The 15,958-nt window shown below is 42.1% G+C and overlaps 1 protein-coding gene across 2 annotated transcripts in view; it reads left to right on the top strand.

Annotated features, from left to right (window-relative positions):
* The window catches only part of GRID1 (glutamate ionotropic receptor delta type subunit 1), a 906,582-nt gene extending 891,842 nt beyond the window's left edge, over window positions 1-14,740 (top strand). For both annotated transcript variants that reach the window (XM_063133111.1, XM_063133110.1), the window contains one exon: window positions 14,094-14,740. In XM_063133111.1, coding sequence (XP_062989181.1) covers window positions 14,094-14,522 — 429 coding nt within the window. In that variant the 3' untranslated portion in view covers window positions 14,523-14,740. The remainder of the gene's footprint in view (window positions 1-14,093) is intronic.
* The last annotated feature ends 1,218 nt before the right edge of the window (window positions 14,741-15,958 follow it).

Genomic DNA, 15,958 nt, shown 5'->3' with positions numbered 1-15,958 from the left:
AGAAAGAAAGAAAAGGAGGAGGAGACTACATACAGTGATGGCCACTAGCCTAGATAACTGAAAGTAGGATTGAACAAATTTATGACAAATGTCTTTCAATTGCTACTAGTATAAGGAACCTTCATGTTCAGGAACAGCATATAACTGAACACAAAATACTAGGGACACAACAAGTGGAGAGGGCTATTGTTGTCAACACCTGCTTTTGGGCTTTCTGGAGATAAAGGAACATGCAAAGCTGCTTTATACCAAGTGGGAATCTACACTGGTGTTATTGTAGAGCTGCTACCTTTCTCAGAGCTGCTGGGTTTGCTCCGCCCACTTCCTGTTCTCCTTCCTTCGCCCGTTTGCTATCTTATCTGCTACAGCAGATAAATCACACCAGCCTTATACTGTGCAATCACTGACAATTGCATGCAAAGGACTCAGAAGTTTTCCACCTTAGAATCTGCTTTTATTGTGAAGTACTCCCATGCATCCTGCCTTAAAATTTGAATCAAATTGGGTCATCAGTTGATTTTTTATGATTTTTTTTTAACATTTCCCCCCTCTTTGCAAAGGAGCTGAGGAGTGCTCAAAGGATTGCTGTAGGGGTCCAAAGTCTAAAACTCATGACCAGCCGGGCTTAAATAGGGCTGCTGCTAAAATGTTTCAATTTGGTCTCTCATCCCAACCCTGACCAGACCCAACCGTGCTTAGTTTCAGCAAAGTGGCTGGCTCCTATGCACTGGGACCTGCATCAAGATGTTTTGGGAGGGGGTTTGTGTGTGTGCTTATGACTATTGCCCTGCACTGCTGGCTAGGAATGAGGCAGGCAGTGGGCGGAACAAACCCAGCAGCTCAGAGCAACCCAGAACAACGGAAAGGATTTAACCATGTGCCCTGCAGTAACGTTACAGCTAAACGTAAGTCACGCTAGTGCGCCCCGTGATTCAGAGAACCGATACAGAGAACCACGTTAGAAAGGGACACTAGCAACGTTATAAGACTAGTGTAGATCCCCCCCAAGTCATGCCATTAGTTCATCTAGTCCAGTGTTGTGTACATTGACAGGCAGTGGCTCTCCAGGTTTTAGACAGAAGGCTTCCCCAGTCCTACTGGGAGATGCCTGGGATTTAACCGGGGTCCTTTGGCAAGCAAAGTGTGTGCTGTGCCACTGAGCTGCAGCCCTTCCCCATCTGGTTCACCACTGTAAAACACAGGATTCTGGATTAGATGAGCCTTTGGTCGGATCCAGTACAGCTCTGCTTATTATTTGTGCATGTTCTTACCCAACAGTTATCACTACTGATATAAGGAGGGTACTACTTGGTTCTGCTATTGCCTTTTACTGCTCTCATCAAATTTGAGTATCTGCCAACCAACATCTAAAACTTCAAAACAAAGCCTTGAAATTCTCCAAATTTCAAATTCACCAGTGCACTGTTGCCTCCCCAAAAGACTCCACAAACAAATGCAAAACAGCATTAGACAATTGTAGGATGTTCCTTACTACTGTAATATTCACAGATTCTTATATGTACAAAAGTATATTCAAGACTCCTTCACTGTAAGAGGACTGTGTCCCATGAAATTATGTGTTAGTAGACATGTGGGATGGGCGGATCATAAACCAATTTCCTCATCGGCTTCAAAGCCCCCAGAAAGGTCTGGCATTGATGTGGGAACTTTTGGCATTCAATTCAAATTTTACTATGGGATCCATCCACAGGAAAATGGCAACCACATTATACCCACAAAATATGAACCTGCCTGAGAACAATGTAGGAGTGATAACATTTCACAGTTTAAGGGACTGAAATAACTGTTTATATAAGCATAGTCACAAAGAGGAAGTAAACAAAGACCATGTGGCCTTTCCTGCACACAACAGGAAATGATGGCATATTCTGTTTCGGGTGGGGGGGGAAGTCAGGTTAAAAGGTGTCCATTTTGTGAAGGAAAAAAAGGCAAGAAGGAACAGGAGGTGGACGGTGTCGTCTAAAGGATGTGCAAAAAAAATGAGTGGGCCATCGCGAGTGTGCGATAAAACAATTGTCTGATGAACCCAGAGAGAGAGAGAGAGAGAGGGAGAGGGAGAGAAGGTTTTCATGTTTCCATAAAAATAACACCTCTTATAACAGAAATTACATCTTGTTATATAAACTTCTAAAATTAATTAAATTAAAGATGTTAAAGTATGAGCAAAAGCTTACTAGGCAGTAATATTCCACCATGTAATACCGTTTAACCAATTGTCATAAAAGCCATTTGTTCAGCCACAATGCCCTTTGTCCAGGCTCATTTTGGTTAATGGCCCTTTCCTAAGCTCATTTCTTTCGACCTCAAAAGTTTTGTCTTACCAACTTAACTCCTTTAGATCTCGAATTTGGACTAACATAACCACAACTATTTGTATCAGACTCATTCAAGTATACTCTCCAACCTTTCACAGAAAAACAAGGACACTCTTCTGTACTATACTGAAAGCAGCAGGGGCCCCATCCTAACTGTTACACATTGCTGACTGTTCTTTTCTGTTTTCTCAGTGCATGCATTCATTCTGAAATAGCTTAACTTGTGTGGCTTCTGATGCTGGCTATGCTAGCAAACTTATTATAAAAGTGGATTAAAAGTAAAATAATATGAAGCCTCACAATGGATCCAGAAAAGGAAAGGTGCTAAAGTCTAAATTATTTCAGTGCATGTGTATATTTATTAATTAATTTATTACATTTATATACCGCCCCACAGCCGAAGCTCTCTGGACAGTTCACAATAGTTAAAACAGTAAACATTAAAAAGTATACAAAATTTAAAACCATCAGAAACATAAAAAAAAACAGTATAAAAACAAGAGTATCCATTTAGAAAACAACAGTTCTGGGGTCCATTAAAAAACAAACTTAGCGTTGTTAAATGCTGTTAAATGCCTGGGAGAAGAGAAAAGTCTTGACTTGGCGCCTGAAAGATAACAGAATGAACAGAAACAAACTTTTTAGAATGCATCTCCAAGATGTACTTCAAAGGTGAAATGGGGCCATTGTTTTACCAAGACCCAAATGCAATAAAATTTCCTTGTAAAAAAAGATAGTTGAGGAATATATGACTATATAACACCCCTTTAACTTCAATCTATGATTTGTTCACACATTGATACTAGATGTGAAGATAGCTCCTAAAAGAAAAGAACAGTTTCATTTTTATGGGTCTTTAAAGGCACAATCCTATGCTTTTTTTTTTTAGACAGAAAGAAGTCCTAAAACTCCCAGCATTCCACAGCCAGCCTGCTGGCTGAGAAATGCTAGGTTGTAGGACTTTTTCTGTCTAAAAAATGATAGGATTGCTCTTTAATTCACCGTAGTTTAATCTTCAGATAAGAAATTGTTCAGAAAGGATTGGAGCTGTCTGCTGGCCATATAGTGGGTTGACATTAAGGTTTATTCATGCAATCCTGCACATGAGAAGGATTCTCTATAAATAAGAATCAACCACGGGTGAATCAGCTCTCTCTGTTATTAAATTGTGTCAATAATAGCATGTTTCTACCTCAGTTATGCAAAGGAAGATGAATCTATATGCAAGAATATGGTGGCCTTATTGTGATTTGAGAGAGCATGACTGAAATATTCATTTATATTAAGGCTTTTATACTGCCTTCTTTGTTAAAAAGCTATCAAACCAGTGTACAGCAACTAAAAACCAATAATAATAAGCACTAAAACAATAAAATGTTAAAAACAATTGCTTAATTTCAGAAAAATACATTAAAAAGATGCGTTCTTTTCACTCTTTCTTAAAGCCATGTGAGGGGGCATTTTTTCTGCCTCTTTCATAGAGAGGGGGGAATTTTTGAAGAATTCTATCCTTGTGGAGGGGGTCAGGGTTTCCACATATCTTTTTAAGTTTGGGAGGTGGCTGAAGGATTTCCTTTTCTTTCTTTCTTTCAACTTGGAAAAACACCCCTATCATTAGACTCCTTACAGAGAGACTTCTTCAGTCCAATTTTTTGAACTCCTTGGAGACCATGTGACATCATCCTCTACAATAGGCATTGAGGAAGAACTCCCCAGCTGCAGAAGCTTTGCAAAGAGTCCCATGCTGCTGGAGCTTTAGAAAAACATCCTCTTACCTTGCTTGCTCTATGGGGCTGTAAGGAAGAAGATATTTTTTCTAAAGCTCTAAAATCCCCATTTGCTCTTGCCCTGCAGAACTTCTGCAGCCCTACAGCCCTTCCTGGATGCCTACAGGAGAAGGTGAGATCACATGGTCTCCTGGGAGACCAGAAAGAGCTGCTGAGCTGGAGATGAATCCTGGGCTCCTGCAAAGCAGGGTGTGTTGTTGTTGTTGTTGTTGTTGTTGTTGTTTTAAACAAATAGAAAGGTGTCTCCTCAGCCATCACCTACACTTAAAAAAAGTTAAGTGGAAATCCTGTCATCATGCCCAAGGAGAAGGATCAACATTTTTCAGTACAGCACTAATCAACTGCCTTCCAAACACTGTTTTTCATTATATGACCAAAATGCAGAAGTTCCTACACGTGCTGCTTCTTCCATAGAGTAAATCTGTTTTGTGCATGCATGTTTGCCACAACAGGCCCTTACAAAACACCTGTTGTGTGGATCATTTGGCACAGAACTTGTTACCATTTTGCTGGCAGAAGTAAAAAAGCTCTCACGGGTCAATGTGGGTAGGCAGCTAAGTGTGTTGGTCTTTCACAGACCTTTATTCTCTGCAGCGATGTTTGAGCAACAATTTCGAAACAGGATACCTTTCTGCACGTTAATATATTTTAATGTGCATAATAGGATTTATCATACAATACATTTAAAACAACACTTACTTGGGGTCATGGTTGTATCCCGTTGTTTCTCCTCCGTTCCTTCCCCCCAAATCGTGACACATTTTCCCCATTACTCAAGGAGAGCTAGACATGGGATGTTGGATGGAGGTGAACATGTGTGTGGAGGAACAACAAATGCTATCTCAACTAACTTCCATGATGAAATATTATCTGCAATGCTGGCTTGTGGTCTGCTTTATGTGGGTTAATCTTCAGAGTGTGCTGCTCTATGGGTGACCTTGACTTAGGGCAAAGGAATTTACCAAAACCTAGGTAGTTACCACATTTCACCCCAACTCCAGGAGCCTGGGATGTTTCCCAAGCTGATTCATATCTACTGGTGTAGAGGTAGCAAGACCTTTATGTGTATCTGTGGATGCCATAAATATCTGCCCCCACAGGGAGAAACACATTTGTTGTTGCAGATAAGCAGCCCAACAGGCAGATTTACAAATATTGTTATCAGATCTGTGGTGGTGGTGGTGTGTTAATTGTGCAAAACTATGTCGTGCAACAATTGAGTTCTACATTGATTGATTTTCTGCTTTTAAATGAAAAGCTGCGGACAATGATACATACATATCTAATATGTAGTTCTGATTTTGGTTGGCTTTGCATAAATCACATGCTCTCCTTTACAGGTTAGGGTACTGAGTGTGCTATGCCAGCATGCAGCATAGTGGTTCTGCTTTGACTGGAGCAAACTCTGACTGTAAAGAAGTCAGGAAACCTTCAAGCCTACAGTTAGTAAACCAGTGGGGTTCAGGCTATATAATAGAGGTGATCTCAATCCAAGCAGAAGTCAGAACACAGGCAGGCAGACAAGAGGAACAGGCAACAGCAGGAGTGGTCAGAATAACAAGAAAGAGATCAAGCAGGGTCATTATTCAGTCCAAAAGGTCACAAAACAGAGCATTGATCAGATAGCACAAGTATTCAGCAGACAAGATACACAGCAAAGGTAGAAAGGAGCAAGTTCCAACACTCAGTGAAGGCTTTTAAGCCCAAAGCTTGCTGGAGCCCAACCAGAGCTCAGCTGCAGTAATCAGAGCTCCCTTGCCAGAGCCCTACTCCTGAGAAGTCACATTCTCCTGAGGAGACCTTCTCTGGAGGCAAGCACTTTTTCCTCACAGGAGCCCTACTGGCCTGTCTCTTGAGGCAGCAATGTTCCCGGGGATCAGAAGCTCGTTCAACCTCTGCCTTACAGGGTTGGGCCTGCAACCTCCCCCCCCCCCCCCCCGTGGGCTTAAGCACCTGTGGGTCTGGTGGCAGTCCCTGGTCTGCGGTGCCCTGGGCTTCTGAGGCTTCCAGGTCTTCCTCTGAGGAGGACTCCTCCAATGAGGGCAGTGGAAATAACTTCAAAAATAGAGTGATAGATTTTACAAACTCCTGGAAAAAAATGTTTTATATATTATAGTTGAGGAAATTGCTTACAATTAATGGGTTTTATGTATTACATTGTCTCATTGTTTTTATAAATTTGCTGCATTCATAAATTGCCCAGTTTACTGTTTTAACCTATTGTAGGCCACTACATGGAACACACTGTCAAAAAGAGTGGCATAGGCACACAAATGATGAATATTAAAAAACCAAATACATAAATATTGTTTTGAATGAGCAGAAGCTTCACAGCAGAACTTGATGTACTCCTAATGGCAGCACATACAACAGATCTTAAAGTAGACTCTGGTGGTATAGCTCCAGTCAGATTTAATAAGGGACAATAATTGCTAAACTAACCCCAGCAAAACTGCATTCAGAATGCAGTCAGCAAATTTTATGTAGCATTAAGTGATGTTTGACTAGGTCAGTTGCCAGTTCTAAATTAATGTACACCATTGAATCTTATTTTCCACATTTATCCATGTGGTATGATCATACCTTGCTACGTATTGAAAATCTTGACTAATGAGGGTATAAATTAATTTATATTAAAAACCAACTGTTTATTCACTCTGTCTGTTTGATTTAATAGTGCATAGTAGATACTTTAAAAATGGCAACAAAGCACGTACGTTACTCCTGTTTCTCCCCTTTGGCAGGCTGATTATTATAGCTAAACCTTTTCTCCTCTGTCAAATCCTGACAGAGTGAATTGGAATTATGGCCTTGCAAATGGACTAGACAAATTGGACAGTAATAATGAAGGGAGTGAATGCTGAATTTCAAAATGACTCCCTTATTGGCCATCCATTATAGACGTGGGATGCCCTTCACTTAGTCTGCAAGCAGCATCATTCTTGGGAAATCCTGAGACACGTCAGGTGTTCACTTGTTAAGCCATGTGGGCTCAATTCAAGATACTTGCTAGGTCATGCGTAACCAGTGCTACCACACTGTTTTGAAACATTCATTGCATTAGGCATCATTTTCATTGCAACAATAAAAAGAATACTAAATGTTTATATTCTGCTTTAGAGTGATGGAAGAGGTTCACGTAATTGTGGTACCTAGCCAACTCCAGGTTTGAGGAGGTCCCCAGCAAAGTGCTGCCTTGTGCCTCCTTCTGGTGGCATGGCAGTGGCCTGCAGCTGCACCATGATCTGTGATGGTAGGATGCAAGCTACTTGAAATTCAAAGTTCCCATGATGCCCTGCTGTAGCATTGCTCCATGGCATTGTAGGGCATTTAAAATGGTGGGTGGCTCACATGTGCCCAATGCTGCCACTAGCTGCACCCAAACTTTAAGGTAGGACAGGCAGGCCCAGAACAGGGATCAGGGCCAGTGAGCCCTGCCTGGGGAACAGAACCTCAGCAGATGCCTGATGATGTGGAATGATGACATCAAGACCGTCTTGGTATAACCACCCTGTAAGGTATGTCAGTGTTAGTATCTCCATAGTGCAGATGTGGGGCTCAGACCATCAAGTCCAACCCCCTGCTCAGTGCAGGAATCCACTGCAAAGCATCCCTGAGAGATGGCTGTCCATCTGCCTCTTGAAAGCCTGTGGTGTGGGAGAGCCCACGGCCTCCCTACGTAATTGGTTCCATTTGGTTGAAGAAGTGCGGTTTGCTAAGAACTATACAAGCAATCATAACAGAGCCATGCTTTAATAGGGCGGGGTGAGGGCAACACCATAGTGTAAAGGCATAATTATGCTTCAAACTGCATTGGATTATGACTCCTTTTCTTGGGATGCTGATTAATGGGCCCAGGTCCATGAAAAATTAAGTCAATGTTTACCTCCCATTGATTTCAGCACAAACAAGTGTGTGTCTTAACGTGGCTAAGGTCATGCCAGGGGAGGCTAGTGGCTTCAATGTTGGTGGGGCTGTGAATCCATTCTGGGTTTTAGTTACAGCCAGTCTAAAGGACATATCCAGTGTTCTGAAACCTATCTCCAAAATGGACCCAGCAGTTTGAATAGCTCAGTAGACTTATGGCTGGTTGTAATTAAAACTAGGGGTGTGCACGGACCCCCCAATTGCCTTCGTGGCCCGATCCGGAAAATCCGGATCGGGCCCGATCTTCTTCACTCCTGCTCCGCGGAGCGAGATCTGGCTTCGCCGCTGTCACTATATGGGCGGCGGCGGCGGCGGCACAAGAGAAACCACCCACCCACCCCGCCCCTTTACCTTCCTCCATCGTGGGCTTCAATTGAGGCCCCGGTTGAAGCCAGAAGAGGCCTCAGCCTTCATTTCTGGCTTCAACCGGGGCCTCAATTGAAGCCCGCGATGGAGGAAGGTAAGCGTCCCTGCTCCCTTACCTGGTGCCGCCGGCGGCGCTGCTGCACGGATGGCGGCGCCGGTGGCGCCAGGTAGGCCAGGCCCCCACCCCGGCCCCGGCCCCCTTACCTTCCTCCTTTGCGGGATTCAATTGAGGCCCCGGTTGAAGCCGGAAGAGGCCTCGGCCTTCACTTCCGGCTTCAACAGGGGCCTCAATTGAAGCCCACGATGGAGGAAGGTAAGCGTCCCTGCTCCCTTACCTGGTGCTTCCGCCACTGCCGCCGCATGGATGGCGGCAGCGCCAGATTAGTCCCCCTCCCCCCACTTACTTTCAGGCGAAGCTCTGGATTGAGGCGATCCTCTTCGCCTCGATCCACAGCCCCCCGTCTCTCTTCGCCTCCGCCTTTTCCGGAGGCAAATTAATTCCGCCTCGCTCCTGCTTCTCTGAACCGAAGAGAAGCGGAGCACATCCCTAATTAAAACTCAGAATGGAATTCCAGCCCCACCAAAAGTGGAGTCACCAGCCTCTCCTGGGTCATGCCTTAGAAAACATTGAGTAGGATTTTCGTTCAGGGAGGAATAGATAAGAGTAAATGCGCACAAATAACTGAAATCCTTATTTTAAACATTGGATGGAGCTGGACCCATCAAGTACATTTGAATAAAATTTCAGGATATTATTCCATCCAGAGTTATGCTTGATTATGCCCAGTTGCCTCCAGACTCCATGCAGAAGCCACTTTCCACATGCATAGCTGATGCAGATGCTCATCCCTATCTACAAAGTTCATCCCAGATCCATTGAACTAATTGACTGCATCTCTTCATGGGCAGCCTCAGCCAGAGTTACCAGCTGCCTACAATTACAGCTGAACCATTGATTTCATGACATTTTTAATGTAGATGTGATTTTTTTGCAAGTTACACATTCATTACAGTTCATAACATTCTATGCTGAGACTGGTCATTTATATTCACCCTCAGTTCCCTCAGGGGCCAACTAAATGTTCCTTTACGCCCGGAAAGTGGAACTATGCATGCTACTTTTAATTACTCCCTGCAAGCACATGCAGCCCCAGTTTGGACCATAATACTTTGCGAGAGGAAACTTTAAGTAGGGTGACCATATGAAAAGGAGGACAGGGCTCCTGTATCTTTAACAGTTGTATTGAAAAGGGAATTTCAGCAGGTGTCATTTGTATATATGGAGAACCTGGGGAAATTCCCTCTTCATCACAACAGTTAAAACTGCAGGTGCCCTGTCCTCTTTTAAATCTAGCTATACTCCTGCAGCTTTAACTGGTGTAATGAAGAGGGAATTTCAACAGGTTCCCCATATATACAAATGACACCTGCTGAAATTCCCTTTTCAATACAACTGTTAAAGATATAGGAGCCCTGTCCTCCTTTTCATATGGTCACCCTACTTTAAGTCCCTGTTTTCTTCCTGAAATTCCACCCTCCCTTGTGTGTGTGGGGAGTTTAAAAACAAACAAAACATTTCCATTGGATTTCTACAGCTATTCTGTTCCGAGGGGTCCCCCAATTTCAGGGTCAGCTGTTCAGGGGATGGGGGGAGAGGCTTGAGTGGGTTGGGGGTGGAACTGTCAAAAGCTGGGTGCCCTGACTTGCAGAAGCATGTTCCACTATGACAACCCATCACAAGATATAAGCCATTATTCTAGTGAAGTTCCCCACTTCATCTTAAATTCAGGACGTGTTGAAATAGTGATTCCCAGAGTGGCTTTCAATAACAAAACATAAGAGATGTTAAAAATTCCCGGCAATTATAATGAAACAGCAACAACCAGGGATAATGGTGGTGGGGATACAATGGAATTATTTATATCATAAAACAAATGTCTTTTAGATTTAAAGGTAATGAAAATTGCGATCCTTTCTTTAAAAGATGCCTCATTAGATTTTGTGTCATTTAGATATTTTCTTTGTTTATCCATACAACTGCTATGCTGGTCTTCATTTGTTTTAAACAGAAAAGCATCTTTCTCTTAATTATAGTCAGTTAACTCAAGGGACAAATTCAATTTCTTTTTTTTTTAAAAAAAATCTTATTATTATTATTATTTACATTTATATACCGCCCCATAGCCAAAGCTCTCTAGGCAGTTTATAAAAAAACCATCTGAAGATATAGCTAAACCAAAATTATTTAACTTAGTATTCTGAATATGATTTAACTGCATTATTAACAATCCAGTCTTTATGTCGCATTTATTTATTTATTTATTTATTTATTGCATTTTTATACTGTCCAATAGCGGACGATCTCTGAGCAGTTCACAATTAAAACCAGAAAATACAGAAAATTAGAACATTATATAAGGTTTTAAACATTTAAAAAATACCATGTAAAACCTAAATAAACGCAGCAGCTGTTACGGCACAGAGAAAGCTTGTGTAAAACAATGTGTTTTCAGGAGGAGTTTAAAGGATTTACATTTTCTGCCTCCCAAACTGCATGAGGGAGGCTTTTCTAGATGGCGGGTGTCAAGGTTCTTCATGGCGACATTCCATTTGTTTTGGAATGTACAGCAACACCTTTGCTGAAGATCTTAAATTTTATCTAGGGCCTTAGCTAGACCTAAGGTTTATCCCGGGATCGTCCTGGGGTCATCCCTGTTCATGTAAATGACACACAGGATATCCTGGGAGCAGGCAGGTACGACCCCGGGATGATCCTAGGATAAACCTTCAGTCTAGCTAAGGCCTCAGTGTATATAAGAAAGCGGTCTGCTAAGTATCCTGGTCCCAAGTTGTCTCATGACCTCCCAGATATGAAAAATGCAAAGTTGATATGCTATGTTAAACATTTATTTATTTATTTATTTATTTATTTATTTATTTATTTATTACATTTGTATACCGCTCCACATCTAGACAGATTCCAGAGCGGTGAATAATAAAACACAAAATAGAATAAAAGAATAAAACAGCCTATTAAAATAATTACTATTTTTAAAAGAGACAACTTCCCATCTCTTATAACTAGTGTGCCTTATTTATTATTCCTTAAAGGTAATTACAAATAAGTCGTCTAAGCTACAAAAACCAACTGGTCAATTAACAGATAAAAGACAAGCACACACACATACACTTGAGAACAATACATTGTTTGCTCTGACTGGTTATATCCAGGTAGAAGTTAAATATATCCAGATATAGCATCATCCTATTTTAAAAAAAACAAGACAAAATGTGCAGGTTTCATATAGTCCACAAATTAAATGAGATGTTCTGGGCATTTCTGTCAGTCATTCAGTTATGTGAAGAGGGCTGCAATGATGTTCTTCTTCAGTTTCAGTCCCCTCATTTATAGTCACAGCCCACTGAACCCGTCTTTCATATTTAAGTGTTCAGAGCACTCCAGAAATTTGCCTTTCTCTTGACCTTATGAAACTCAAGATCATGGGGGAAATGAATTTGAATTGGTCTATTTCCTCGGAATGGCTGATGCTGTACTTTTCTTAATCTAAATTGGAAGAATGGCATTTGTTCATAGGCATTCTAGCGACATATCGGGATGCTTTTTGTATGTTTGCATAGTTTCTGCAATGATAATCTCTTAACCTGGGGCTAGTTGATATATATGGCAACCCTGATGTGATGAGGTTGCCAACTGATCAAAAAATGAACTGAGTTGGCTTTAAAAAAAAAACAAAAAAAAAAAAAAATGGCAACATGCCAGATTCTTTTTCTCCCCACATAAAAGCCAGATATTAAAGATGGCCCAAAATTCTTTGAATAATACTAGATGTATTTAAGTAAAGATTGGCAGCACCATTTGCTAGGAATGGTTTCTCCACTTGAGCAGTACATGCACCCACTATGGTTGAACCCCTCCCACCTACCCCAAAGGGTTTTTCTGATTATACAAAGCAAGACGGTCACATGACAGTTTTCACGTGAAGGGCGTCCTAAGGGTGTTCTAGATGTCATCCCAACAATGGCTCCTACATGGTCCCAAAATATTTATGTGAGGGTTCTACCTAAGTGTGAGCTGCTCCACAGAATGGATAGATAGTACTATTCCATGGCACAAGGCATGTGCATGGACGTCTGGTATAGGTTGTGTCATACTATCAATACTATTTGGTTTCAGAACAGTTTTTAGTACGTGTTTCTGATATTGAATTTGTATATATAATCCACCTCCAAACACATATTTTGTAAACCACCCAGAAAGCTTCAGCTATTGGACGGTATAAAAATGCAATACAATAATAATAATAATAATAATGATGATGATGATGATAATATCAAATCTTAATGCTGCTCCATCTACCATGAACTCCAATATTTGTCATTTTCTCTATATACCGATTTTGAAGACTTAAGTTCATGGCAGATCATCTCTTGTCTAGTTTATCGTGAGGCTCCTCCTTGTTGGCCTTCCATCTGGCCTTCTGTCAAATTGATTGCTAAATTCTCTGTCCCATCGGTATGATCTTAGCAGCTCTCTCATTACATTTTTATAGGCAAGATCATGTTCACATAAACAATAGAAGGAAACTCTGTGTGCCATGTTGCATGACTGAAGATCAAGCAGGTGTCTGTTACTGTGTATACTGAGAATCCACAGCCAACTGTGCCTGTCCAATGAGAGAATATGGGGGGGGGGGGACACAACCAGATGTGTGATGGTGTTCAACAGTTGTTCTTAAAAGTGCACAAAGGCATTCAGTTGTTCTTAAAAATGCACAATAAGAAATAAGGGAGAAGTTTGTTTTTGTTTGTAGGTATGTAGGGTTCAAATTATTTAAGAACAAATCTTTGCCTTGAATTTGTGTCTTGGAGGTTATAGAAAGCCATAATTAAGGGCAAAGCGATTATATAATGAGATGATGCAATTGGTTGGATCCAGATTTAGGCTGTGCAACTGGGCCGGTGGAAGCAGACTCACCCACCCCTTCCTGCCATAACAACCCCTCCAGTCTCTGCCCATTCCGTCCCCCAACATCACAGCCTACACCATTCAGCTGGGAACCCTAATCCTGTCTGTAGCATTTGGGAGGTGGCAGGCAGAGGCTGCCATGGGGAGTAGAGGGCAGGGAAGTCTGTTTCTATCAGCCCAGTTACACGTGTCTAAATCTGTAGCCAACCCAGTGTTTTGTCATCTATCAAGACTTGGGCTGCTGTGTTTTAGGTCAAGGCTGCACAACTTGTGCCTTACCAACCAAAACCTGGCCCACTGCTAGGCGTTTGATAACTACCAGGTATATGACAACTTGTTGTTTATTTGTTCAGTCGCTTCCGACTCTTCGTGACTTCATGGACCAGCCCACGCCAGTAGCAAAAAAAACAGGAGATTAAGATGTTGGTGGTCTACTATACTTGGTTGGTGAGCTGTTTCAGACTTAGTAAATCAGAAGTGAGAGAGGCTTGATCTAGATCACCCCTTGCAAAAAGGAAAGCCCCCCCCCCAAAGTAAATGAATAGTGGTCTGGACCTTGAGGCCAGAAGGACATACATTTGGGCTTCAGATTAAGTGGGAATTTGACCAATATGTCACCATCTTTCCTTCAGATGGGGACAGAGCCTGCCATGCATTGGGATTAATCAGCTTTTCCCTTCTCTCACACAGGATAAAGAAGTGAACCTGGAACAGGTCCACAGGCGTATGAACAGTTTAATTGATGAAGACTTAGCTCACAAGCAACTCTCCCCAGCATCTATTGAAATCTCAGCCTTGGAGATTGGTGGCATGCCGCCAAGTCAGACGCTAGAGCCTGTCCGCGAATACCAGAACACACAACTTTCGGTCACTTCCTTTTTACAAGAACAGGCAACTCATGGTGCCAGCAGGACACTCACAGGTGCCTCTGGAAGCAACCTGCCGCTGCCTCTTAGCAGCTCAGCCACCATGCCCTCTATACAGTGTAAACACAGATCACCAAATGGAGGACTATTTCGTCAGAGCCCTGTGAAAACCCCCATCCCAATGTCATTTCAATCCGTGCCAGGGGGAGTCATTCCAGAAGCCATGGAGCCGTCCCATGGAACATCCATATAATGAAATCAACCAGCAGAGATTTTTAATACAATTAAAAAGAAAAAAAACTCTTACATTTTTCTTGTATATATCTGTAAATAATGAAAGAATGAAGTGGGGTAAAAAGTGTATTTTGAATATTCCCAATTTTCAAAGTCAGTAAAAAACAAACAAACAAAAATACAAAAAAAGAAAAAAATGTATGAATGACTTTGTAAATTTTGTTCTCTATGAATAAAAAAGGCAAACTACTTGTGACCATTCTCAAGTGCCAAAGAAGACCTGTTACTGGGACTGAGGGCAGTAAAAGATTTCTCTGGATTTTAACTGGTACTCCTTTTTTGGGTTCCTGTTCTATTTTCCTACTTCTGAAGTGGAGAAAATGGTCTATTGCTGTAAAAACAAAAAACCCACCCCCATTTGTTTCACTTTTCTTTTTTGCCTTGGATTCTATTTTGCTCGAAATCTTAGATCTTAGTTCTCCCAAACACTACAACAACAGGTACTGCGATGAAGTCTGAAATGCCACTAACATTGTGCAGGAAACCTTATCTAAGAATGCAGTAGAGTAAAGGTTTATTACTAGAGATCTATCAAACCACTTTTGCACATTTTTGTTTTTAAATTGAAGCTTGAGCAGTGCAGACGTGCAGAATATCGCAAAACTTCGAAAACGTTCAAAGCTCAAGCTTTAATAGCAATTAATTTTCTCCGTGCCAAACCGGCAGGACAGCCCCTCCACCTACAGAATGACGGATAGCTCTGCTTGGCCAATCAGTGTGGCATGAAGGCAGGGCCCAGCCCAGCCACCTGATTAGGCTGCTGCCACTAGCGGGGAGGAGGAAAAGGATGAAGGTGGCCAATCAAGGCATGCGAGGGGGAGAGGGTTGTGCCACATGCAAATATTAGAGGGGATTCAATATGCATGAGCCACAGTTGCATTATTCATGAGCCCCTTTGTGGTGAGGGGGTCTGAGGGGCAACCCCCCCAAAAGGAAGAGGACTGTTAGCACCCATGGTTATATGGACTTTAGACAAGAAGAGTAAGGATACAGAACTCCTTCACTGCTGCAAGGATGTGACAGTCACTGTGTAAGAGGTGCAACTTTTAAAACCAGTCCATTGCATTCCCCCCCCCCCCGCTCTCTATTTATGTAGGTCCCTATCCAAGCTTTTGTACGGTAGTATGCTTGAGAAGATACATTTGTGTTAATCAGGTATCTGGCAGGAAGGAACACGAGGAAGGGCTCTTTTTTTACCCATGGATGGGTACTACCACCAATTTTCATATGCCACGTGTGCAGCCCTGCAGCTGCATTGAAATTAGGGAGGGGAAAACTGTACGCTAAGTACTTTCCTCATCCAGCTAGGGGTGGTGGTGGTGGGGTTGTCCGTGGAAGTCTGCTGATTAGGGCCAGATCTACACCAAGCAGGATAAAAAACTTTGAAAACGTTTT

The sequence above is a fragment of the Elgaria multicarinata genome, chromosome 8 (assembly GCF_023053635.1).
Source record: "Elgaria multicarinata webbii isolate HBS135686 ecotype San Diego chromosome 8, rElgMul1.1.pri, whole genome shotgun sequence".
Lineage (NCBI taxonomy): Eukaryota > Metazoa > Chordata > Lepidosauria > Squamata > Anguidae > Elgaria > Elgaria multicarinata.
Note: the sequence above shows the minus strand (reverse complement) of the source record. Positions and strands in the feature narration are given on the sequence as shown.